This window comes from Hypanus sabinus, chromosome 15, assembly GCF_030144855.1.
Source record: "Hypanus sabinus isolate sHypSab1 chromosome 15, sHypSab1.hap1, whole genome shotgun sequence".
Taxonomy (NCBI): Eukaryota; Metazoa; Chordata; class Chondrichthyes; order Myliobatiformes; family Dasyatidae; genus Hypanus; species Hypanus sabinus.
Genome location: NC_082720.1, coordinates 77,799,204 through 77,820,215, shown reverse-complemented (window position 1 = coordinate 77,820,215; position 21,012 = coordinate 77,799,204). Strand labels below are relative to the sequence as shown.

At 42.0% G+C, this 21,012-nt stretch overlaps 1 protein-coding gene across 1 annotated transcript; it reads left to right on the top strand.

Moving 5' to 3' along the window:
* Window positions 1-1,031: 1,031 nt before the first annotated feature.
* On the top strand, window positions 1,032-6,280 carry LOC132405198 (general transcription factor II-I repeat domain-containing protein 2A-like). Its single transcript, XM_059989884.1, has one exon. It carries the CDS (start codon window positions 4,572-4,574, stop codon window positions 5,745-5,747), a length of 1,176 nt encoding a protein of 391 aa, XP_059845867.1. The 5' UTR covers window positions 1,032-4,571; the 3' UTR covers window positions 5,748-6,280.
* Window positions 6,281-21,012: the final 14,732 nt, after the last annotated feature.

Below are 21,012 nucleotides of genomic sequence, written 5' to 3'. Positions count from 1 at the left end.
AAATTTGTTGATTATTAGCCAGGACGTGATTGCTACAAACGTTTCGACTTATGGATAGATAAAATAAACTCGAATCTGTAAACTTGATGACAAAGAATAAACAATCACCATGCTACAAATAACTCAGGGTGGTAAAATGCTGCCACTTCATACCATCTGAAATTATATACCCTAATGAACTGTTTTACACATAATCAAGATAATTTACTGAGAAAATGAAGAATAGAGGAACATAGAACATTACAGCACAGTCCAATCCCTTCAGCCCACAATGTTTTGCTGACCTTTTAACTTAAAGTTGTTCTAACACTTCACTCTACAGAGCCCTCCATTTTTCTTTCATTCAAGTAACCAAGAGTCTGTTAAATGTCCCTAATGTATCTGTCTGTACCACCACCCCTGGCAGTGGTTTCCATGCATCACCACTCTGTGTAAAAAAAATTCACCTCTGACATCCTTCCCCTATAATTGCCTCATATCACTTTAAAATTATGCCCTTGTGTTAACAATTTATGCCCTGGGAAAAACTCTTTGGCCGTCCACTCAGTCTTTGCCTCTCATCATCTTGTACAACTCCTTAAGTCACCTTTCACAGAAATATAGAAAATCTGCAGCACAGTATAGGCCCTTCGGTCCACAGTGCTGTGCTGAACATGTACTTACTTTAGAAAAAAATAAAAGCACAAAATGCTGGCAGAACTCAGCAGGCCAGACAGCATTTATGGGAGGAGGTAGTGACGACGTTTTGGGCTGAAACCCTTCATCAGGAGTGAAGTAACATGGGATGGTCGGGGGGGGGGGGGGATAAGAAGTTGGGGGGAGGGATAAAGTAGAGAGCTGGGAAGTGATAGGCTGGAGGGAAATGGGCTGGGGGAAGGTGGAGAATTATGGGAAATAAAAGAAAGAAAGGTAGGGCTGGGGGAAGATTATAGTGAGGGGGAGGAAAGAGAGAGAAAGAGAACCAGACTAAAATAATAGAGATGTAGGTAAGGGGGGGGGGCAGGGGTATCAACGGAGGTCTGTGAGTTGAATGTTCATGCCGGCAGGTAGGAGGCTACCTAGGCGTGAGATAAGGTATCGCTCCATTGACCTGCGTGTGGCCTCATCTTGACGGTAGAGGAGGCCATGGACAGACATGTTGGAGCGGGAGTGGTCTGTGGAATTGAGGTGTGTGGCCACAGGGAGATCCCGCCATTGCTGGATGACCGAGCGCCGGTGTTTGGCGAAACGGTCTCCCAGTCTGCAGTGGGTCTCCCCAATGTATAAATGGCCACATTGGGAGCACCGGATCCTATATAGCTGTAACATTACCTCTCAGCTGTTAGACTCAATCCCACGGTTGATGAAGGCCAATGCACCGTATGACTTCTTAACCACAGAGTTAACCTGTGCAGCAGCTTTGTGTGTCCTCTGACTCGGACCCCTCTGATCCTCCACACTGCCAAGAGTCTTACCATTAATACTATATTCTGCCATCATATTTGACCTACCAAAATGAATCACCTCACACTTATCTGGGTTGAACTGCATCTGCCACTTCTCAGCCCAGTTTTGCATCCTATCGTTACCCCGCTCCACGCTATCCACAACACCCCCAACCTATGTGCCATCAGCAAATTTACTAACCCATCCCTCCACTTACTCATCCAGGTCATTTATAAAAATCATGAAGAGAAGGGGTCCCAGAACAGATCCCTGAGGCACACCACTGGTCACCGACCTCCATGCAGATTATGACCCATCTACAACCACTCTTTGCCTTCTGTGGACAACCAATTCTGGATCTAAAAAGCAATGTCCCCTTGGATCCCATGCCTCCTTACTTTCTCAATAAGCCTTGCATGGGGTACCTTAACAAATGCCTTGCTAAACTCCATATACACTACATCTACTGCACCACATTCATTAATGTGTTGAGTCACATCCACAAAAAATTCAATCAGGCTCGTAAGGCACGACCTGCCCTTGACAAAGCCATGCTGACTATTCCTAATCATATTATGCCTCTCTGAATGTTCATAAATCCTGCCTCTCAGAATCTTCTCCATCAACTTACCAACCACTGAAGTAAGTAATCCTCCTTCAATCCAAAGAGAAATGCCCTAGCTCAATTAGCCTATCTTCAGAAGACATGCTCTCTAACCCAGGCAGCATCTTGGTAAATCTTCTCTGCACACTCTCTAGAGCTTCCCCATCCTTTATAAAATGAGGTGACCAGAACTGAATACAATATTCCAAGTGTGGTCTAACCAGGAGCCGTAATATTACCTCATGGCTCTTGAACTCAATTTCTGACTAATGAAGACCAATACACCACATGCCTTCTTAAAAACATATCTCAGAATAAACAGAAAACCAAAGTACATCAGCCTTGGTGATGCACTAGACAGGGATGTCCAAAGTTTTCAATCAATTTGGCATGACCATGTTGGAAAGTGTCAAAAGCAGTGATGCTTCTTCACCCTGTCTGCCCAGTTGCTTCCTGTACACCATACAACTGGAGTCAAATGCTACTGTGGAATTTTCTTAACTTACTGCATCATCCCTTGGCTACTGTAAAGGAAACAACAGTAAGGCCCCAGATCTTACTCCTGCTGGTCAGCCCCAGCAACTCTCCTTGCTGAAAATGTTAATTGCCCCAAGGCCTCAGTGAGTCTTCATTTCAAACCTTTGCACACATTGTTATTACACCACCAGGGCAGATTTGTTAAATAGTAAAATGCTGTATCCACCATTTTCTGTAGCCTTTTTTGTTTCTAGGCAGTGATACAACCAGTGTGCATACTCCCACTGTATGGTTGTAAAATTAAGGCCGAAAATGCTGCAAATATTCAGCAGGTCAGGCAGCATCTATGGAAGGGAAAGCAGGGTTAATGTTTCAGGACTTCCATCACAACTAAGTATTTCAAGCATCAATGTTTTTGGTAGACATAGTCTAGAAAAAGCAGAGACTTTGGTTAAAAGTGTAATGAGATCATTTACCTATTAGAGGGAGAGGTCATGCTAGAAATGTGTAACATTTCAGTAAACCCACATCTAGAATACCACATACTGTCCTATTACTGTGTAACAAGAAGGGTGTGATTGTACTAGAGTTGATTCAAAAATTTATGTAGCTAAAGTTGCAGAGTTTTAACTCTGAGACAAGATTTGGACTTTATTTTTAGAAGGGAGTGTCAGTACCTCCAGTTGAACTCTGTCTTTTTGTGTGTTTCTCCCTAGCCGTCAGTCTGTGGTTTTGTATTGCCATGTGCTCCTGTCCCCGCTCCTGCTCTGCTCCGGCCCCTGTATCACCGAGTACTCCGTCTCTCATCTGTTTCTCATTATTACCTGTATTTCTGCCACCTGTGTCTCACTGTGCTCCACCTATCATCTGCCTCTCTGTTTATTGCTCAGTGTATTTCAGTCCTGTGTTTTCACCTGTTTGTTGACAGATTGTGTCAGTGCATTTTCTTGAGTCTTTCCAGTATTCATATCTGTACTCTGTGCGTCTGAATATCGACTCTGCCTGTTTCCTGATTCTGGTTTTTGGATTTCTCTGGATGTTTTGATCTCTGTCTGAACTTCGATGCCGACTTTGTTTGCACCTTGCGATTTGTTATACTGGGTCTGTGATTGGATCCCTGCTCCAGTGTCCTGACAGTACTGCATTGACTTGTAACAAATTTCCTCCTGTTTTCAACATTATATCTTGACCTTTTTATACCTGTAGAGATGCATCTGCTAGACCAGGCATGGGCAAACTACGGCCCTGGGGCCATATGCGGCCCGCAGAACTTGATGAAATTATGTTAATAAACCTTGTTAACGTTTTCTCCCCACAATTATGGCGTTTTCCCAATAGATGACGCACTCTATATACATTGACCTTTGTTGAGGTGCAGCGTATTACTCCACATTTGCGCTTTACTCTTTGACCTCTCACCCCTTCTGTAAAGATGAGTGGAGCTAAGAAAAGAAAAGTGGATAGAGAATGTCAGGTGTTTAATAAGGAGTGGACAACTAAATATCTTTTTACCGAACACCGATCAACTGCTGTATGCCTGATATGCCAAGAGACTGTGGCGGTTTTTAAAGAATATAATATCAGCCGTCACTTTGCCACAAAACATGCCAACTATGCTAGCAACCAGTCAACGAAAGAACGGGAAGCTAATGCTCAGAGGTTGGCAGCTAATTTACAGGCTCAACAAAATTTTTTTCACCGTCAAACTGCCATTCATGAGTCAAGTACCAAGGCGAGTTTTATGCTGTCATTCAAATTAGCAAAGGCCAGCAAGCCTCTGTCTGAAGGCGAGTTTTTAAAAGAATGTATGGTGGAGACAGCAGGTGTATTGTGTCCGGAGAGCAAAGTCAAATTTGAAAAAAATCAGTTTATCACGCAGGACAGTGACTTGCCGTGTGGAACTGATAGATGAAGATATAACCAGCGACTTAAATAAAAAGGCAGAGTTGTTCACGTTATATTCATTAGCACTGGATGAAAGCAACGATGTAAAAGACACTGCTCAGCTCCTCATTTTTATCTGAGGAATTACAATACTTTTGAAATAACAGAGGAGTTTTTGACAATGGAGTCTCTGAAAGGAAAAACACGGGGAGAGGACTTGTATGACCGGGTGTCTGCTGTCATCGAAAATATGAAGCTCCCTTGGAGTAAACTTATCAACGTCACCACAGATGGATCTCCTAATTTGACGGGGAAAAATGTTGGCCTGCTGAGGAGAATACAGAATAAAGTGAAAGCTGAAAATCCTGACCAGGATGTTATTTTCCTTCACTGCATCATCCACCAGGAATCTCTATGTAAATCGGTATTACAGCTGAATCATGTTGTGAATCCTGTTGTAAAACTTGTCAACTTTATACGTGCAAGGGGACTTCTGCACCGTCAGTTCATCACGTTCCTGGAGGAAACTGATGCGGATCACCAGGACCTACTTTATCACTCCCGTGTCCGCTGGTTAAGTTTGGGCAAAGTGTTTCAACGAGTATGGGAGCTCAAAGAGGAGATCGGTGCATTTTTGGAGTTACTGAGGAAGGCTGGCGAATTTCCTGAGCTGAGCAACAAGAGCTGGCTTTGTGACTTTGCATTTGCTGTGGATATATTTTCACACATGAATGAACTGAACGTGAAGCTACAGGGGAAGGATCAGTTTGTGCATGACATGTACACAAACGTGAAAGCCTTTAAATCCAAGCTGGCTTTTTTCTCCAGGCAAATTTCGAATAAGTTATTCACTCATTTTCCCACACTAGCCACGCTGGAAGAGGCCGGCGCAAATGTGAAAAAATACAGCGAGTCACTGGATGCACCGCACAGAGAATTCTGCCGTCGCTTTTCTGATTTTGAAAAAATTGACAAGTCACTTCAGTTGGTGGCCTGTTCCCTGTCACAAGATCCTGAAACAGCACCAGAGGAGCTACAGCTGGAACTGATCGACCTTCAGTCTGACCCCGTCTTAAAAGAGAAGTTCAACTCTCTTAAACTGAATGATTTTTATGCTTCACTTGGTAAAGAGGTGTTTCCAAACCTCCAGAGGACGGCACAGAAGATGCTGGCGTTGTTCGGCTCGACCTATTTGTGTGAACAGGCATTCAGCGTCATGAACATCAACAAAGCCAGCCACAGATCCAAGTTAACTGACCAACACCTCAGATCCATCCTGAGAATCGCCACAACAAAACTAAATCTAGACTTTGATGCGCTGGCTAAAAAGGGAGACCAACAACACTGTTCACACTGAAATTAAAAATAAGTTTCTTTGTTGCGTTATGTAAAAAATGCATTTGAAAATATTTTTTTCAATAAGCCTTACATGTTACATGTCATTTCTGTTAAGTGATGGACATGAGTAGTGCGCAGGTGCACGTACGTTCTCAAAATAAAAAAATGCGCTCCAGATCAAATAACGCGCTCCGCATACTGGCGCGCTGTCACTGTTCTGTCCTTGTGCTGGTCGTTGTTGAGTTTTGGCACAGGGGACAATTGAGTAAGAAGGAGCAGGACAAGTAGACCTGCATCTCCTACCGTTTTTGAAATAAAGACAGTCAGGAGGAGAGTGATGATGATAATATCTTGAAGGATAACAAAATTTTCATTGCTTTAAAATAATAACTGTTACTATTAAAAAGCTGTATTTTATTCATTTAATTTTCAGTGTTTTAAAAGTCATTTCAATAAATAGTTAAATACCATGGGACTTCAAAGACAGATATTTTGTTGTAATGCATTTGTTCATTTTCAATTGAAATTAAAGCACATGTTTTCTACATATCCCATGATATTTTATTTTCTCTTATGAGGTGTATTTCCAAAACACTCCGTCCATCTGCTCCTGGTCCAGCCCCCCTGTCAAATTTTAGAACCCTTTGTGGCCCACAAGTCAAAAAGTTTGCCCACCCCTGTGCTAGACCATACAGACACTTTTTGAGGTTCCTTCCATTCTGGCTTCAGGTGGGGGTTTATGTAAATGACATGTGACAGCTCCACTGCTTTTGGTATAATTCCTGACTGGGTTTCTTTCAGGATGCAAATCTATTCTGTAGACACTATCTTTTGGCTAATGTCTTTGGCCACTCCATTAAACACTCCATTATTTCTCCCACTTCTGATTTCATCCTGTTTTGTTGATTCAAATGACACCTCCTTCATCATTAGGACATCTTCATGTTAATACTGCTCAGATGGTCCAGCCTGATCTATACTTGAACCAATATGAAGTCTGTCTACACGTGACATGTCGACTGGCCCTGCAGTGCCAGTGACCGCGACAGCGAGGTAATTCAAGCTGAACCAGTTTTTGTTTCTCCAAGTAGCTTCGCCTGCTTGTCCTAAGACTTCAGTTTTGTGTGAGATACCAGTGTCCTGGTCTGCAAATCTCAGTTTGCCCTGTTTTAAGACCGAAATTTCCATGTTGTCTTTGCACTTATGATCATTTCTGTTCAGGCAAGTCTGTGGAGTACCCAACTGCACTCTCTTCCTCACTGTCTGTGCCACTGTTGAGCAACTCTTTTGTGTCCTTAGCTGCACTCTCCTCATCCTGGTCTGTGCTACGTGACCATGTGCCAGGTAAATGCTTTTCATTTTTTGTGTCATTCTCCACGGAGTCCTGATGGTCTTCAGTTTGTGCTTTACGTACTCTGGAATGATGCTCTCTCACATGTAGCTCCCCGTCTCATGAATACCACAACTCCAGGAACTTTCCATTCTGTACAGTCTGCTCTTCTGTAATACACTTTGCCCCTAGTTGTCATTTGTATGATGGACCTATGCTCTTTGCAATCTCCCTGAACACTCTTGCTTCAGTGAAATCCTTCCTTGACACATGCAGTGCTGGAATGTTTCCTAACTCATTCACTCCCTGTAGTGCCATCTAGTGCAGGTGGTTGGTCAACCAGTACAGAGGGAAGGTTTGGATTCTGGCCGAACACCAATGATACAGGCTATAGCCATGTACATCGTGCATGGTATACTTCACCATATTCTGTCCAGGGCTGTGTTCCAATCACAGACATTGTTTTTCTTTACCTTCAGCATTATTTCTGTAAGCATTGATTTTGTCACCCCAGAAGTCCATTTACCCAAGGATTATATGCCATTGCTGTCTTTGTTTCAATGTTAATGTTCCCTCTGCCAAATTCATCATTATTAAATTTACCAGCATTATCACTGAATACTTTCCAAAGTGGGCCATGCACACTAATCCAGGAATAGATGAAGTTTTTCACCGGAGTTTCTTTGTACTTACAACGCTACCAGCACTGAGACGTGTGAACTCTTCAATGATGTGGAGATTCCACACTCCTTGCTCCGGTTCATGCAGGTCTATGGTTCCTGTTTCATTGTATTCAGATGCTCGTGGTAGACCAACCACAGGGTTGGGCTTGGGCTTTCCAAACTTCTGGCATGTCCCACAGCTGTCAATTACCTACTTTAGAATAGAAAAATAATCTGCACCTTTTGTTTCCTGAACTCTTGAGCAGCTTCTGAAGTCGATCAATTGAAGCGCGTCCAAACTTGTGAAGTTTGAGCCTGTGTCTCTTGCTCACCAGCTCTGAACATTCTGGATAAAGACATTACTGGCAATCAATGTGAGAAATGACGTACTAACTGTTGCATAAACACCAAGAGACACAGGCTGTTGAAACATCGTTTCTTGGTCATTCCCCATGTCCAGTACTGCTCCTGCTTTCTTTAGGGAAGTTTTACTCAAGAGTAATGGAATGTACATTGGTCCAGTTCAATGTAACATTTTGTCTGCTCTACTTTTGCGGGAATTTTCACTCTTTTGATGGAACTTTTCCATCTCCAAATTTGAATGTTTTGTTACCAGGTGTACCTATGTTCACCAGTTTCTGCACTTCGTTCTGGTTCAGTTCCCTTATGGAGCTTTCAAGTCATTTTTCTCCACACACTGTGCCTGTGTATGCTGTATCAATAACAGCAGATCCCAGAATTTCTATCATCAAAATCTCTGCCTCAGATGTCTGAGTAAGTGATTGTTTCACAAACAATGTGATATGGCGCTTCTACATCTTGATTTGTTCATTTCTCCAGTTAGTCTAACATTTGGTTCTGTGTTGACAGTTTCTGAACCAGCAGTTAACACTTTGACATACCAAACATTTTCATCTCCTGCCATACTTGTTTATTGGATTTGTGCCAGGTAAAGGTACCCTTGCCTGGTCACTCTTGGAACTACACTTGCTATATTCCTGAATCTGCTCAGTGAAGTATACTGTTTCCTGACTCAAATTAATTCCGACTGTTGTCTTAGTGGTCTTTTCTTCCAAAAGTCCTCTTTAGGGCAGACTACATAGATTCAAATGCAAGTTCTGTGCATGCAGTTAGTGCTAGCTGTCTGTCCTTTATGTCTATACATGCAGTATCCAACAATTTAAAAGCTAATACAGCATCAGGATGTTCCATTTTGTTCCATCTTTTCTTCCTTCAAAAAACCAGAGTTAGGTGTATTTATTAGCATATTCATACCATCATCATTGTTCAAGTCTTCCACCAAAATTCCCATCGCGGTCTCTCACACTCTTCCTGATAGTGACAACACAACAGCCAAGGTTTGCTTCGTCTGTGTAGAGAGTGCAGAGGAGATTTACAAGGATGTTGCCTGGATTGGGGAGCATGCCTTATGAGAATAGGTTGAGTGAACTCGGCCTTTTCTCTTTGTAGTGATGGAGGATGAGGGGTTATCTGATAGAGGTGTATGAGATCATGAGAGGCATTGATCCTGTGGATAGTCAGAGGCTTTTTCCCAGGGCTGAAATGGTTGCTACAAGAGGACACAGGTTTAAGGTGCTGGGGAGTAGGTACAGTGAAGATGTCAGGGGTAAGTTTTTTACGCAGAGAGTGGTGAGTGCGTGGAATGGGCTGCCGGCAATGGTGGTGAAGGCGGATATGATAGGGTCTTTTAAGAGACTTTTGGAAAGGTATATGGAGCTTAGAAAAATAAGAGGGTTATGGGTAAGCCTAGTATTTCTAAGGTTGGGACACGTTTGGCACAACTTTGTGGGCCAAAGGGCCTGTATTGTGCTGTAGGTGTTCTATGTTTCTATGTCTTCTCCAGTTCCATAACATGAGTCCATATTCCAATTTTGTTCTTTCCCACTTTTTTTTAAGGCTCACTCTCATTCAATGCTGGCGGGTTCCTATAATTGGAAACCATCCTCTGCTGCCACTCTTAACAACTAACAACCAGGACACAATTTTCTTTTGTTTTAACAACTTACTTTTAACATCTCCATTCAATATTTGAGGGCCACCACCTTTACATTCCACAATTCCCCCCCCCCCCCCCCACTCCTTCCGCCCGCACAGACTCCAAATGAACAGAACTCAACTGGAAATGTTTTCATCTCAGCAGAGGGGCATGGATTTACAAGATGGATGAAAGATAAAGGTAAGCTTTACTTGTCACATGTACATTGAATCTTCGAAACATTCAGAGAAATGCATCATTTGTGTCGATGATCAACACAGTCTGAGAATGTATTGGGGGGGCAGCCAGCAAGTGTTACCATGCACGTGCACATTTATTGCCCCTAATCCAGAGCACCCAAAGGTAACTGATATGATCAGGGGAGAATATACAACTTCCTTTCAGACAGCAGTGGTGACTGAAACCCAATTACAATTGACATCGCCGGGATTATAAAGCATTGCACTGAAGCTATGCTATCATGTCAGGTAAGAGGGAGGGTGAAGAGAACAAATGATTCAAAGTTCAAAGTAAATTTATTATTAAAATATGTATACTGTATGCTATCATTAACTATCTTGAGATTCATTTCCTTGCAGGCATTTACAGGGGGAAAAAAAGAAATACAATAGAATTTTATGAAAAACTACACCTAACAGAGAGAAACAACCATTGTGCAAAAGAAGACAAACTGTGCAAGATAAAAAATACTGAGACCATGAGTTGTAAAGAATTCTGGAGAGTGAGTCTGTAGGTTTTAGAGTCCGTTCAGAGTAGTGGTGAATGAAATTGTCCATGCTGCTTGTAGGGTAACAACTGTTCCTGAACCTGCTGGTCTGGGACCTAACACTTCTTTACCTCCTGCCTAATGGTAGTAGCAAGCAGAGGGTGTGGCCTGGATGCTGGGAGCCTTTGATAATGGATGTTACCTGCCTGTGGCAGTGATACATGTTAACGTACTCAATGGTGGCAAGGGGTTTGACTGTGATGGATTGGGCGGTAACCATTTTCTGAAGCCTTTTCTTTTCTGGGTATTGGAGTGTCTGTAGCAGGCAGCGATGCATCCCATGAGGATAACCTCCACTGCACATATATAAATAAAAAAAAGTTTATCAGAGTTTCTGGTGACATCTGTACAAATCTGTACAAACTTCTAAGAAAGTAGAGGTGCTATTGTGCCATCTTCGAGATGACAGTTAGCGTGATGAGGATGGTTAGGAGCCAAGTGCTGGAGTATCAGAGACTAGAATCAAGACGTGATATGAGGAAAGGGTTCTAAACTAGATACTTGACAAAGTAGAGCTGATGATTGAGCACTGAACCTCAATTCAGGTGTTCTTTAAATATTCAAAACCTGGTGCCAAAACATGGCCGCCAATTTGCGGGGTAGCCCCGAATCTTTAAAGCTATCCATATTCTGTAGAGTCAAGGCATCTAAATAGGATGATCTTTGCATCATCAATAGGGACAGGAGATGTTCCAGAGGATTGGAGGGTTGCGAATGTTGTTCCTTTATTCAAGAAAGGGAGTAGAGATAGAACAGGAAATTATAGGCCAGTGAGTCTTACCTCAGTAGCTGGTAAGTTGATGGAGAAGATCCTGAGAGGCAGGATTTATGAACATTTGGAGAGGTATAATATGATTAGAAGTAGTCAGCACAGCTTTGTCAAGGGCAGGTCGTGCCTTACGAGCCTGATTGAATTTTTTGAGGATGTGAATAAACACATTGATGAAGGAAGAGCAGTAGATGTAGCAGCAAGGCATTTGATAAGGTACCCCATGCAAGGCTTATTGAGAAAGTAAGGAGGCATGGGGGATCCAAGGGGACATTGCTTTGTGGATCCAGAACTGGCTTGCCCACAGAAGGCGAAGAGTGGTTGTAGACGGGTCATATTCTGCATGGAGGTCAGTCACCAGTGGAGTGCCTCAGGGATCTGTTCTGGGACCTTTACTCTTTGTGATTTTTATAAATGCCGTGGATGAAGAAGTGGAGGGATGGGTTAGTAAGTTTGCTGATGACACAAAGGTTAGAGGTGTTGTGGATAGTGTGGAGGGCTGTCAGAGGTTAAAGCGGGACACTGATAGGATGCAAAACCGGGCTGAGAAGTGGCAGATGCAGTTCAACCCTGATAAGTGTGAGGTGGTTCATTTTGGTAGGTCAAGTATGATGGCAGAATATAGTATTAATGGTAAGACTCTTGGCAGTGTGGAGGATCAGGGGGTCTGAGTCCATTGGATGCTCAAAGCAGCTGCGCAGGTTGACTCAGTGGTTAAGAAGGTGTACGGTGTATTGGCCTTCATCAATTGTGGAATTGAATTTAGGAGCCAAGAGGTAATGTTGCAGCTATATAGGGCCCTGGTCAGACCCCACTTGGAATACTGTGCTCAGTTCTGGTCGTCTCACTACAGAAAGGATGTGGAAGCCATAGAAAGGGTGCAGAGGAGATTTACAAGGATGTTGCCTGGATTGGAGAGCATGTCTTATGAGGATAGGTTGAGTGAACTCGGCCTTTCGTCTTTGGAGGGACGGAGGATGAGAGGTGACCTGATAGAGGTGTATAAGATGTCAAGAGGCATTGATCATGTGGATAGTCAGAGGCTTTTTCCCAGGGCTGAAATGGTGTCCTCTTGTGGCAACAGGTTTAAGGTGCTGGGGAGTAGGTACAGAGGAGATGTCAGGGGTAAGTTTTTTACTCAGAGAGTGGTGAGTGCTTGGAATGAGCTGCCGGCAAAGGTGGTGGAGGTGGATACGGTAGGGTCTTCTAAGAGACTTTTGGATAGGTACATCCAAAATAGAGGGCTATAGGTAAGCCTAGTAATTTCTAGGGTAGGGACATGTTCAGCACAACCTTGTGGGTCAAAGGGCCTGTATTGTGCTGTAGGTTTTCTATCTTTCTTTGTTAAACCCCAGAAGCTCGTGAGGTCGGGTGCATATCTTAACTGTTAGGTGTTTGTCCCAGGACAAATCCTTTGATATGCTAATGCCAAGGAATTTAAAGCTACTGTCCCTCTTCACTTTCAGTTCCCCCAATGACGACTGGCTCATGGACCTTTGGATTCTTCCTCGTGCTGTGGATAATCTGCCTTTCGGTTTTGCTGATATTGAGTGAGCGGTTGTTCTTGTGGCACACTCAACCAGACTTTCAATCTCCCTTCAACATGCTGAGGACTGTTCCTGAAAGCTGGCGGATATAGAAGCTGTCATTACTTTTAAGAAAGTACACCCGAGGCCCTGACTAACAAAGCCAGAGCCAAACACTAGAACAACAAACTTGATAATGAAGAAACCAATCTGGGATCATCTATGGAAAGTTCATCTGGTGGAACTGGTCCTCAGCATCAACAGTTTTTCTTTTGGCTCCTCTCACTTTCATCAAACTCAAGGTGCAGCCAAAGGCACCCATGTGGACCCCAGCCTTTTCTTTAGCTATGTGGAACAGTCCATGTTCCAAATTTTCCCTAGTAATGCTTCCCACATCTCTTTGTGCTACTTTGATGACTGCATTAATGCTGCTTCATGCACCTCTGCCAAGCTTGTCAATTTCATCAACTTCTCCAATTTCCACCCTGCTCTTAAATTCACTTGGTCCATTACTGACATCTCTGTCCCCCTTTCTTGATATTTCTGTCTCCACCACTGGAGACAAACTACCTACCAATACTTTTTATAAAGCCACTGATTTCCACAGCTATCCACACCTCTTCCCACCCTGTCTCCTGTAAACAAAAATGCATCTTTTTGAAGTAGTGGATAATTGGCATTTTGGGTCAAGACCAATTCCCCTTGATAGATGTTGCCTGACCCTTTGAGTTCTTCCAGCATTTTATGTGTTGCTCCAGATTCAGGTATCTGCAATCTTTTGTGTCACTATGTTCTGGAAGATGGACTTGGATTGCATAGTTCACCATCAGTGAGTACGGCTACTGACTGCAATAGACTTTTGTCACTTTATGATAATCAAATGTCAGGAGCAGAATCCCAGTGCATTTAAATACTGTAACAACAAAGATTGGTCAAAAGGCTTTTATTCCTACTGATTGAAGTTTGTTCACATCTGCCCACTTATTAGAGTCTTCATGTTTGAAACAATACAGCAATCTGATTGGCTTGTGGGCATGTGACTGCCCAAAGTGAAGAAGGAACAATTACGAAAGTATTGAGAACACTGAGTTCATGCACCAGAAGCACAAGTAAACCCTATGCAAGTAGTGGCAGGACCAGACAAACTAACACCAACTTCCCACTATTCGGGACATTTACAGAGACAAGTGCGTTTTTTCAAAAAAAAAGCCCGAAGGATCACTGAGGACCTGAGTCACTCACAAACTGTACCAGCTGCTACCATCCGGGAAATGGTACTGCAGCATTGAAGCCAGGACCAACTGGCTCTGGGACAGCTACTTCCAGCAGGCCATCAGACCGTTAATTCATGCTGATACAAATGTATTTTTATGCTATATTGACTGTCCTGTTGTACATATGGTGGCATGCAAAAGTTTGGGCACCCCTGGTCAAAATTTCTGTTACTGTGAATAGCTAAGTGAGTAGAAGATGAACTGGTCTCCAAAAGTCATAAAGTTAAAGATGAAACATTCTTTTCAACATTTTAAGCAAGATTAGTGTATTATTTTTGTTTTCTACAATTTTAGAGTGCAAAAAAATGAAAGGAGCACCATGCAAAAGTTTGGGCACCCCAAGAGCTTTGAGCTCTCAGATAATTTCTACCCATGTCTCAGACCTTAATTAGCTTGTTAGGGCTATGGCTTGTTCACAATCATTGTTAGGAAAGGCCAGGTTATGCAAATTTCAAAGCTTTATTATTACCCTGACCCCTCAAACCTTGTCCCAACAATCAGCAGCCGTGAGCTCCTCTAAGCAGCTGCCTAGCAATCTGGAAAATTAAAATAAATGATGCCCACAAAACAAGAGAAGGCTATATGAAGATAGCAAAGTGTTTTTGGGTAGCTGTTTCGTCAGTTTGTAATGTAATGGTAGTTATGTAATGAAATGATAGTTAACAGGAATGGTCAGATCAAGTTGAGGTCGGGAAGACCAAGAAAACTTTCTGAGAGAACTGCTTGTAGGATTGCTAGAAAGACAAATCAAAACCCACATTTGACTGCAAAAGACCTTCAGGAAGATTTAGCAGACTCTGAAATGGTGTGCACTGTTCTACTGTGCAGTGACACCTGCACAAATATGACCTTCATGGAAGAGCCATCAGAAGAAAATCTTTCCTGCATCCTCACCACAAAATTCAGCGTCAGAAGTTTGCAAAGGAACATCTAAACAATCCTGATGCATTTTGGAAACAAATCCTTTGGACTGATGAAGTTAAAATAGAACTTTTTGGCCACAATGAGCAAAGGTATGTTTGGAGAAAAAAGGGTGCAGAATTTCATGAAAAGGACACTTCTCCAACTGTTAAGCACAGGGGTGGATTGATCATGCCTTGGGCTTGTGTTGCAGCCAGTGGCACGGGGAGCATTTCACTGGCAGAGGGAAGAATGAATTCAATTAAATACCAGAAAATTCTGGAAGCAAACATCAGATTGTTTGTTAAAAAAAAAGCTGAAGGTGAAAAGAGGATGGCTTCTACAGGATAATGATCCTAAACACACCTCAAAATCCACAACGGACTACCTCGAGGCACAAGCTGAAGGCCATGCCATGGCCCTCACAGTCCCCTGACCTAACATCAGCAAAAATCTGTGGATAGACCTCAAAACAGCAGTGCATGCAAGACGGCGTAAGAATCTCACAGAACTAGAAGCCTTTAGTGAGGAAGAATGGGTGAAATTCCCCCAAACAAGAATTGAAAGACTCTTAGCTGGCTACAGAAAGCATTTACAAGCTGTGGTACTTGCCAAGTACTAAGTACTGTCTATGGAAGGTGCCCAAACTTTTGCTTCAGGCCCTTTTCCTTGTTTGTTATTTTGAAACTGTAAAAGATAGAAATAGAAAAGTAATCTTGCTTAAAATATTAAAGAAATGTGTCATCTTTAACTTTATGCCTTTTGGAAATCAGGTAATCTTTTACTCACTTAGCTATTCACAGTAACAGAAATTTTGACCAGAGATGCCCAAACTGTCGCATGCCACTGTACTATTAATTACAAATTACTATAAATTGAACATTGCATATTTAGACAGAGATGCAATGTAAAGATTTTTACTCCACATGTATGTGAAGGATTTATAAATAGTCAATTCAATTCAATTCAAACCAAGAACCTTCTGCCTCACTAGTGCGAAAGTCTATTGTTCCCACATCACCCTCATCAACCACCTCAGATGCCATACAATTAAATATCTCAAAAGATAGATAGGACCTGTATCCATTCTCAGTAAGATCAACGGCCAGACACAGAGATTTAAAAGAAGGATTAGAGAGAAGTCAAGCAACATACACAAAATGCTGGTGGAATGCAGCAGGACGAAGGGTCTTCCTATAGGTGCTACCTGGCCTGCTGCATTCCACCAGCATTTTGTGTGTGTTGCTTGAATTTCCAGCATCCGCAGATTTCCCTGCGTTAGAGAAAAGTCATAGTTAATTCCGAGTGTCCATCCAAGAAGAGCGAGATAAGAACTTACAAGGTTTAAAAGATACTGCTCTCTTGTACAGGCATAGATCAAGCTGAAAGTAGACTCCAGTTTGCACACATATTAAGAATTAAACCATAATACAAGAGAAGTAACCTATTCACATGTTCAACTAGATATTTTGGTCAAGTTAAATAATTTTCTATTTTGATTTATATTGAGTTATGATGTGTTTATTTTTTGTATCTGTTCTTATTGTTAACATCAACATAGTTTTCCTTTTATCCATTTATTTTCCTCACTGCCTTATTTTTCTAAAAGGGAAATAACTTTTTGCCATTCTAGCACAAAATTGTGTTGGAATAAAAACATCTATGTGTCCTGAGCACGATCGAAAGTAGATAATAGAGGATAAGGGAAGAAAAGGTCAAGGGTGGATGAAGGATTGAGAGCAGAAAATCAGATAATCCATTATTAATCTAATTATTAATCTTATAATGGAAGCTGGGTTGATACAGTTTACAAGGTTGCACTGTTTTTTTCTGACTCTGCAAAATCAGGAAAGTCAAGACTGCATAACAGTCATGAAATGGAAACCTCCTCCCTCCAATTTAATAACAGTCTGAAACTACCTATTAGTAATTGTGTATTAGTTCATTTTAAATGATGGTGTGATAGCCCACCACCAGTTGTTTCAACATTCAAAGATCTTTTTAAAAAACCTTTACACCAAATTGATTTTATGCCATTGACTTTGTTTCCCTTTAGTAAAACTGTGCCATCCAGAGGATTTCAGATAGATTAGCTACCTCTGCAAGCAGGAGGGCCACCATGAGTAATTATGTCATCAGAGATTCTGAAGGCACTGTGCATTTAACACATCCACCTCCATTGTGTGGGTTGTCCAGTTCCAATTCTTTGAAAGTGAAAATGCCAATACAATCAGAATCAGATTGAGGTTTACTATCACCGGCATGTGTCATGAAATTTGTTGACTTGGCAGCAGCAGTTCAAAGCAATACATAATATAGAAGAAAAAAAATAGTAATAAAAAAAAGTAAATCAAATTATAGTATACATGTATTGAATAGATTAAAATCATGCAAATAACAGAAAAAATGTATATTAAAAAAGTGAGGTAATGTTCGCGGGTTCAATTTCCATTTAGGAAATGGATGTCAGCGGGGAAGAAGCTGTTCCTGAGTGTGTGCCTTCAGGCTTCTGTACCTCCTACCTGATGGTAACAGTGAGAAAAGGGCATGCCTGGGTGCTGGAGGTCCTTAATAATGGAAGCTGCCTTTCTGAAATACCACTCCTTGAAGGTGTCCTGGGTACTTTGTAGGCTAGTACCCAAGATGGAGCTGACTAAACTTACAACCATTGCAGCTTCTTTCAGTCTTGTGCAGTAGCTCCCCCCATACCAGACAGTGATGCAGCCTGTCAGAATGCTCTCCACGGTACATCCATAGAAGTTTTTGAGTGTATTTGTTGACATAACAAATCTCTTCAAACTCCTAATGAAGTATAGTCACTGTCTTGCCTTCTTTATAACTGCATTAATACATTGGGACCAGGTTAGATCCTCAGAGATCTTGACACCCAGGAACTTAAAACTGCTCACTGTCTCCACTTCCGATCCCTCTATGAGGATTGGTGTGTGTTCCTTCATTTTACCCTTCCTGAAGTCAACAATCAGCTCTTTCCTCTTACTGACATTGAGTGCAAGGTTGTTGCTAAGACACTACTCCACTAGTTGGCATATCTCACTCCTGTATGCCCTCTTGTCTCCATCTGAGATTTTACCAACAATGGTTGTATTATCAGCAAATTTATAGATGCTATTTGAGCTATGCCTAGTCACACAGTCATGGGTATAGAGAGAGTAGAACAGTGGGCTAAGCACACACCCCTGAGGTGCACCAGTGTTGATCTTCAGCGAGGAGGATATGATATCATCAATCCATACAGATTGTGGTTTTCTGGTAAGGATCCAATTGCAGACGGAGGTACAGAGGCCCACCTTCTGCAACTTCTCAATCAGGATTGTGGGAATGATGGTATTAAATGCTGAGCTATAGTCCATGAACAGCATCCTGATATAGGTGTTTGTGTTGTCCAGGTGGTCTAAAGCCATGTGGAGAACCATTGAGATTGCATATGCCATTGACCTATTGTGGCAATAGAAAAATTGCAATGGGTCCAGGTCCTGAGGCAGGAGTTCAGTCTAGTCATGACCAACCTCTCAAAGCATTTCATCACTCTTGATGTGAGTGCTACCGGGCCATAGTCATTAAGACAACTCACTTTATTCTTCTTAGGCACTGGTATAATTGTTGCCTTTTTGAAGCAAGTGGGAACTTCCACCCGTAGTAGTGAGAGGTTGAAAATATCCTTGAATACTCCCAGCAGTTGGTTGGCAAATTTTTCAGAGCCTTACCAGATACTCCATTGGGACCTTCTGCCTTGCAAGGGTTCACTCTCTTTAAAGACAGCCTAACGTCAGCTTCCAAGAGAGAGATCACAGGGTCACCGGGTGCAGCAGGGATCTTCACAGCTGTAGATATATTCTCCCTTTTAAAGCGGGCATAGAAGGCGTTGCGTTCATCTGGTAGTGAAGCATCACTGCCATTCATGCTGTTGGGTTTTGCTTTGTAAGAGGTAATGTCTTGCAAACCCTGCCAGAGTTGTCATACATCTGATGTTGCCTCCAACCTCATTCAAAATTGTCTCTTCGCCCTTGAAATAGCCCTCCGTAAATCATACCTGGTTTTCTGGTACAGACCTGGGTTGTCAGACTTAATGCCACAGATCTAGCCTTCAGCAGACGACATACCCCCTGATTCATCCACGGCTTTTGGTTTGTGAATGTACAGCAAGTCTTTGTAGGCACCCACTCATCCACACAGGTTTTAATCCAGTTGGATCAACTGCAGCATACTCATCCAGATTTGAAGATAAATGTCTGAATATAGCCCAGTGCACCGATTCAAAGTAGTCCTGTAATCGCTCCTGTGCTTCTCCTGTCCATACCCTCTTGATGCTCACTACTGGTGCTGCAGTCTTCAGTCTCTGCCTATATTCAGGGAGTAGAAGTACAGCCAGGTGATCAGACTTCCTGAAGTGAGGGCGTGGAATAGCATGGTAGGCATTCTTGATGGTGGTGTAACAGTCGTCCAGTGTGTTGTTTCCTCTGTTGATGGTAATTGCTTAGTGATTTTTTCAGACTGGCCTGGTTTAGTCCTGGACTAAATTAATTTTCTCCCTTTCAGCTTTTCTCTTGCTTTCTCCATCCCTCCTCCCTTGCTCACATGAATCACCCCCTGACTTATTTTCCCTCAAGACCAGGTGTAGGGATGTAGATATATTTGCCAGTGATGGTTCTATTAAGATGTATCACATCTATTTGTAATTGTTCAGGCTATTAAGATGTATCACAGTATGTGTAGATGAGCCTTTTATTCATCTCAAAATCAATTGGAAGCATTTTTGTATTCCAATGTAGACTTCTGTTTCAATTTAATTTCAGTACTTGTTATACTGCAGTTTTAGGGTCATTAATCAGTGTTAATTCTGTCATTTGAAAAATGCACAATCTATATTTTATCAGAAAATTCAAATACACATGAAATATTACAAAATTTTATCACTTTCATGCTCCAGTTCCTTCCAACTTACCTTAAAGATTTTCTTGCCGCTTGCAGTTCAAAAATTAAATTTGCCTTTTTTTTGCCCAAGTGGTCTTGTTAGGTTTAAAACAAACTGCTAGAGGAACTCAGTAGGTTGAGCAATATCTGTAATGGGAGAGCAATTATCAATTATGTACAACTCATGATGGTATATTTGACGGTAATCAGAGTAGGAGAAGATCTTGTTTTCATTTGGTACCTTTACTGAAGGGCTTCAGGGAGTGTGTTTGAGGGCGCGGATGAGGGTAAGAGTGAGGTAAGGGAAAGTGGGTGGGATTGATTAGATGGAGTCAAAAAGTCATAGGACAAAAACAGAGTCTTTGGCCCACCTTGTCTATGCTGAAATGTTATTCTGCCCAATCCCATTGACCCACACCTGGACCTCAGCCTTCCATACCTCTCCTATCCATGTCCTTTTCTAAATTCCTCTTAAATGTTGAAATTGAACACTCATCCATCACTTCCACTTGCAGTTCATTCCACACTCTCACCACCCTCCAAGTGAAGAAGTTCTCCCTCAGTTTTCCCTTAAATATTTCACCTTTAACCTAATGCCCCAGTTCTATTCTCTCTCAACTTAGTGGACAAAGCCTGCTTGCATATTCTCTGTCTATGCCCTCATAATTTTGTATACCTCTATCAAATCTCTCTCAAGTCCCTTGCACTCCAGGTAATAAAGTCCTAACCTATTCAACCTTTCCCAAAGTTCCTTTGACTTTGTAGATTGACTATTGACAAAGTTCCTTTAGCTTTGTAGATTGGCAATATAGGCTATTAGAAAGCAACAGATGAGTTAAAATCACCTGCTCTACCTTATGAAAATCATTCGCCCTCATGTGCAGTAAACCTTAACATATTGCTGGAAAAGAAACTTGAATCAGCTTTACCTTCTGTAAATGGGTGAGTGAGGCATTCATCATTATAACAGTGAAGAGTGTCTGACATGACAATGGGCGCATGGATCATCTTGATTAAAGGACACTTGGAGACAAAACTCATCAGTTGCAGCAATTGGTGTGCATAATTTCTGTTGGATACTTGATCGTGATATTTTGGAGGAAAAGTT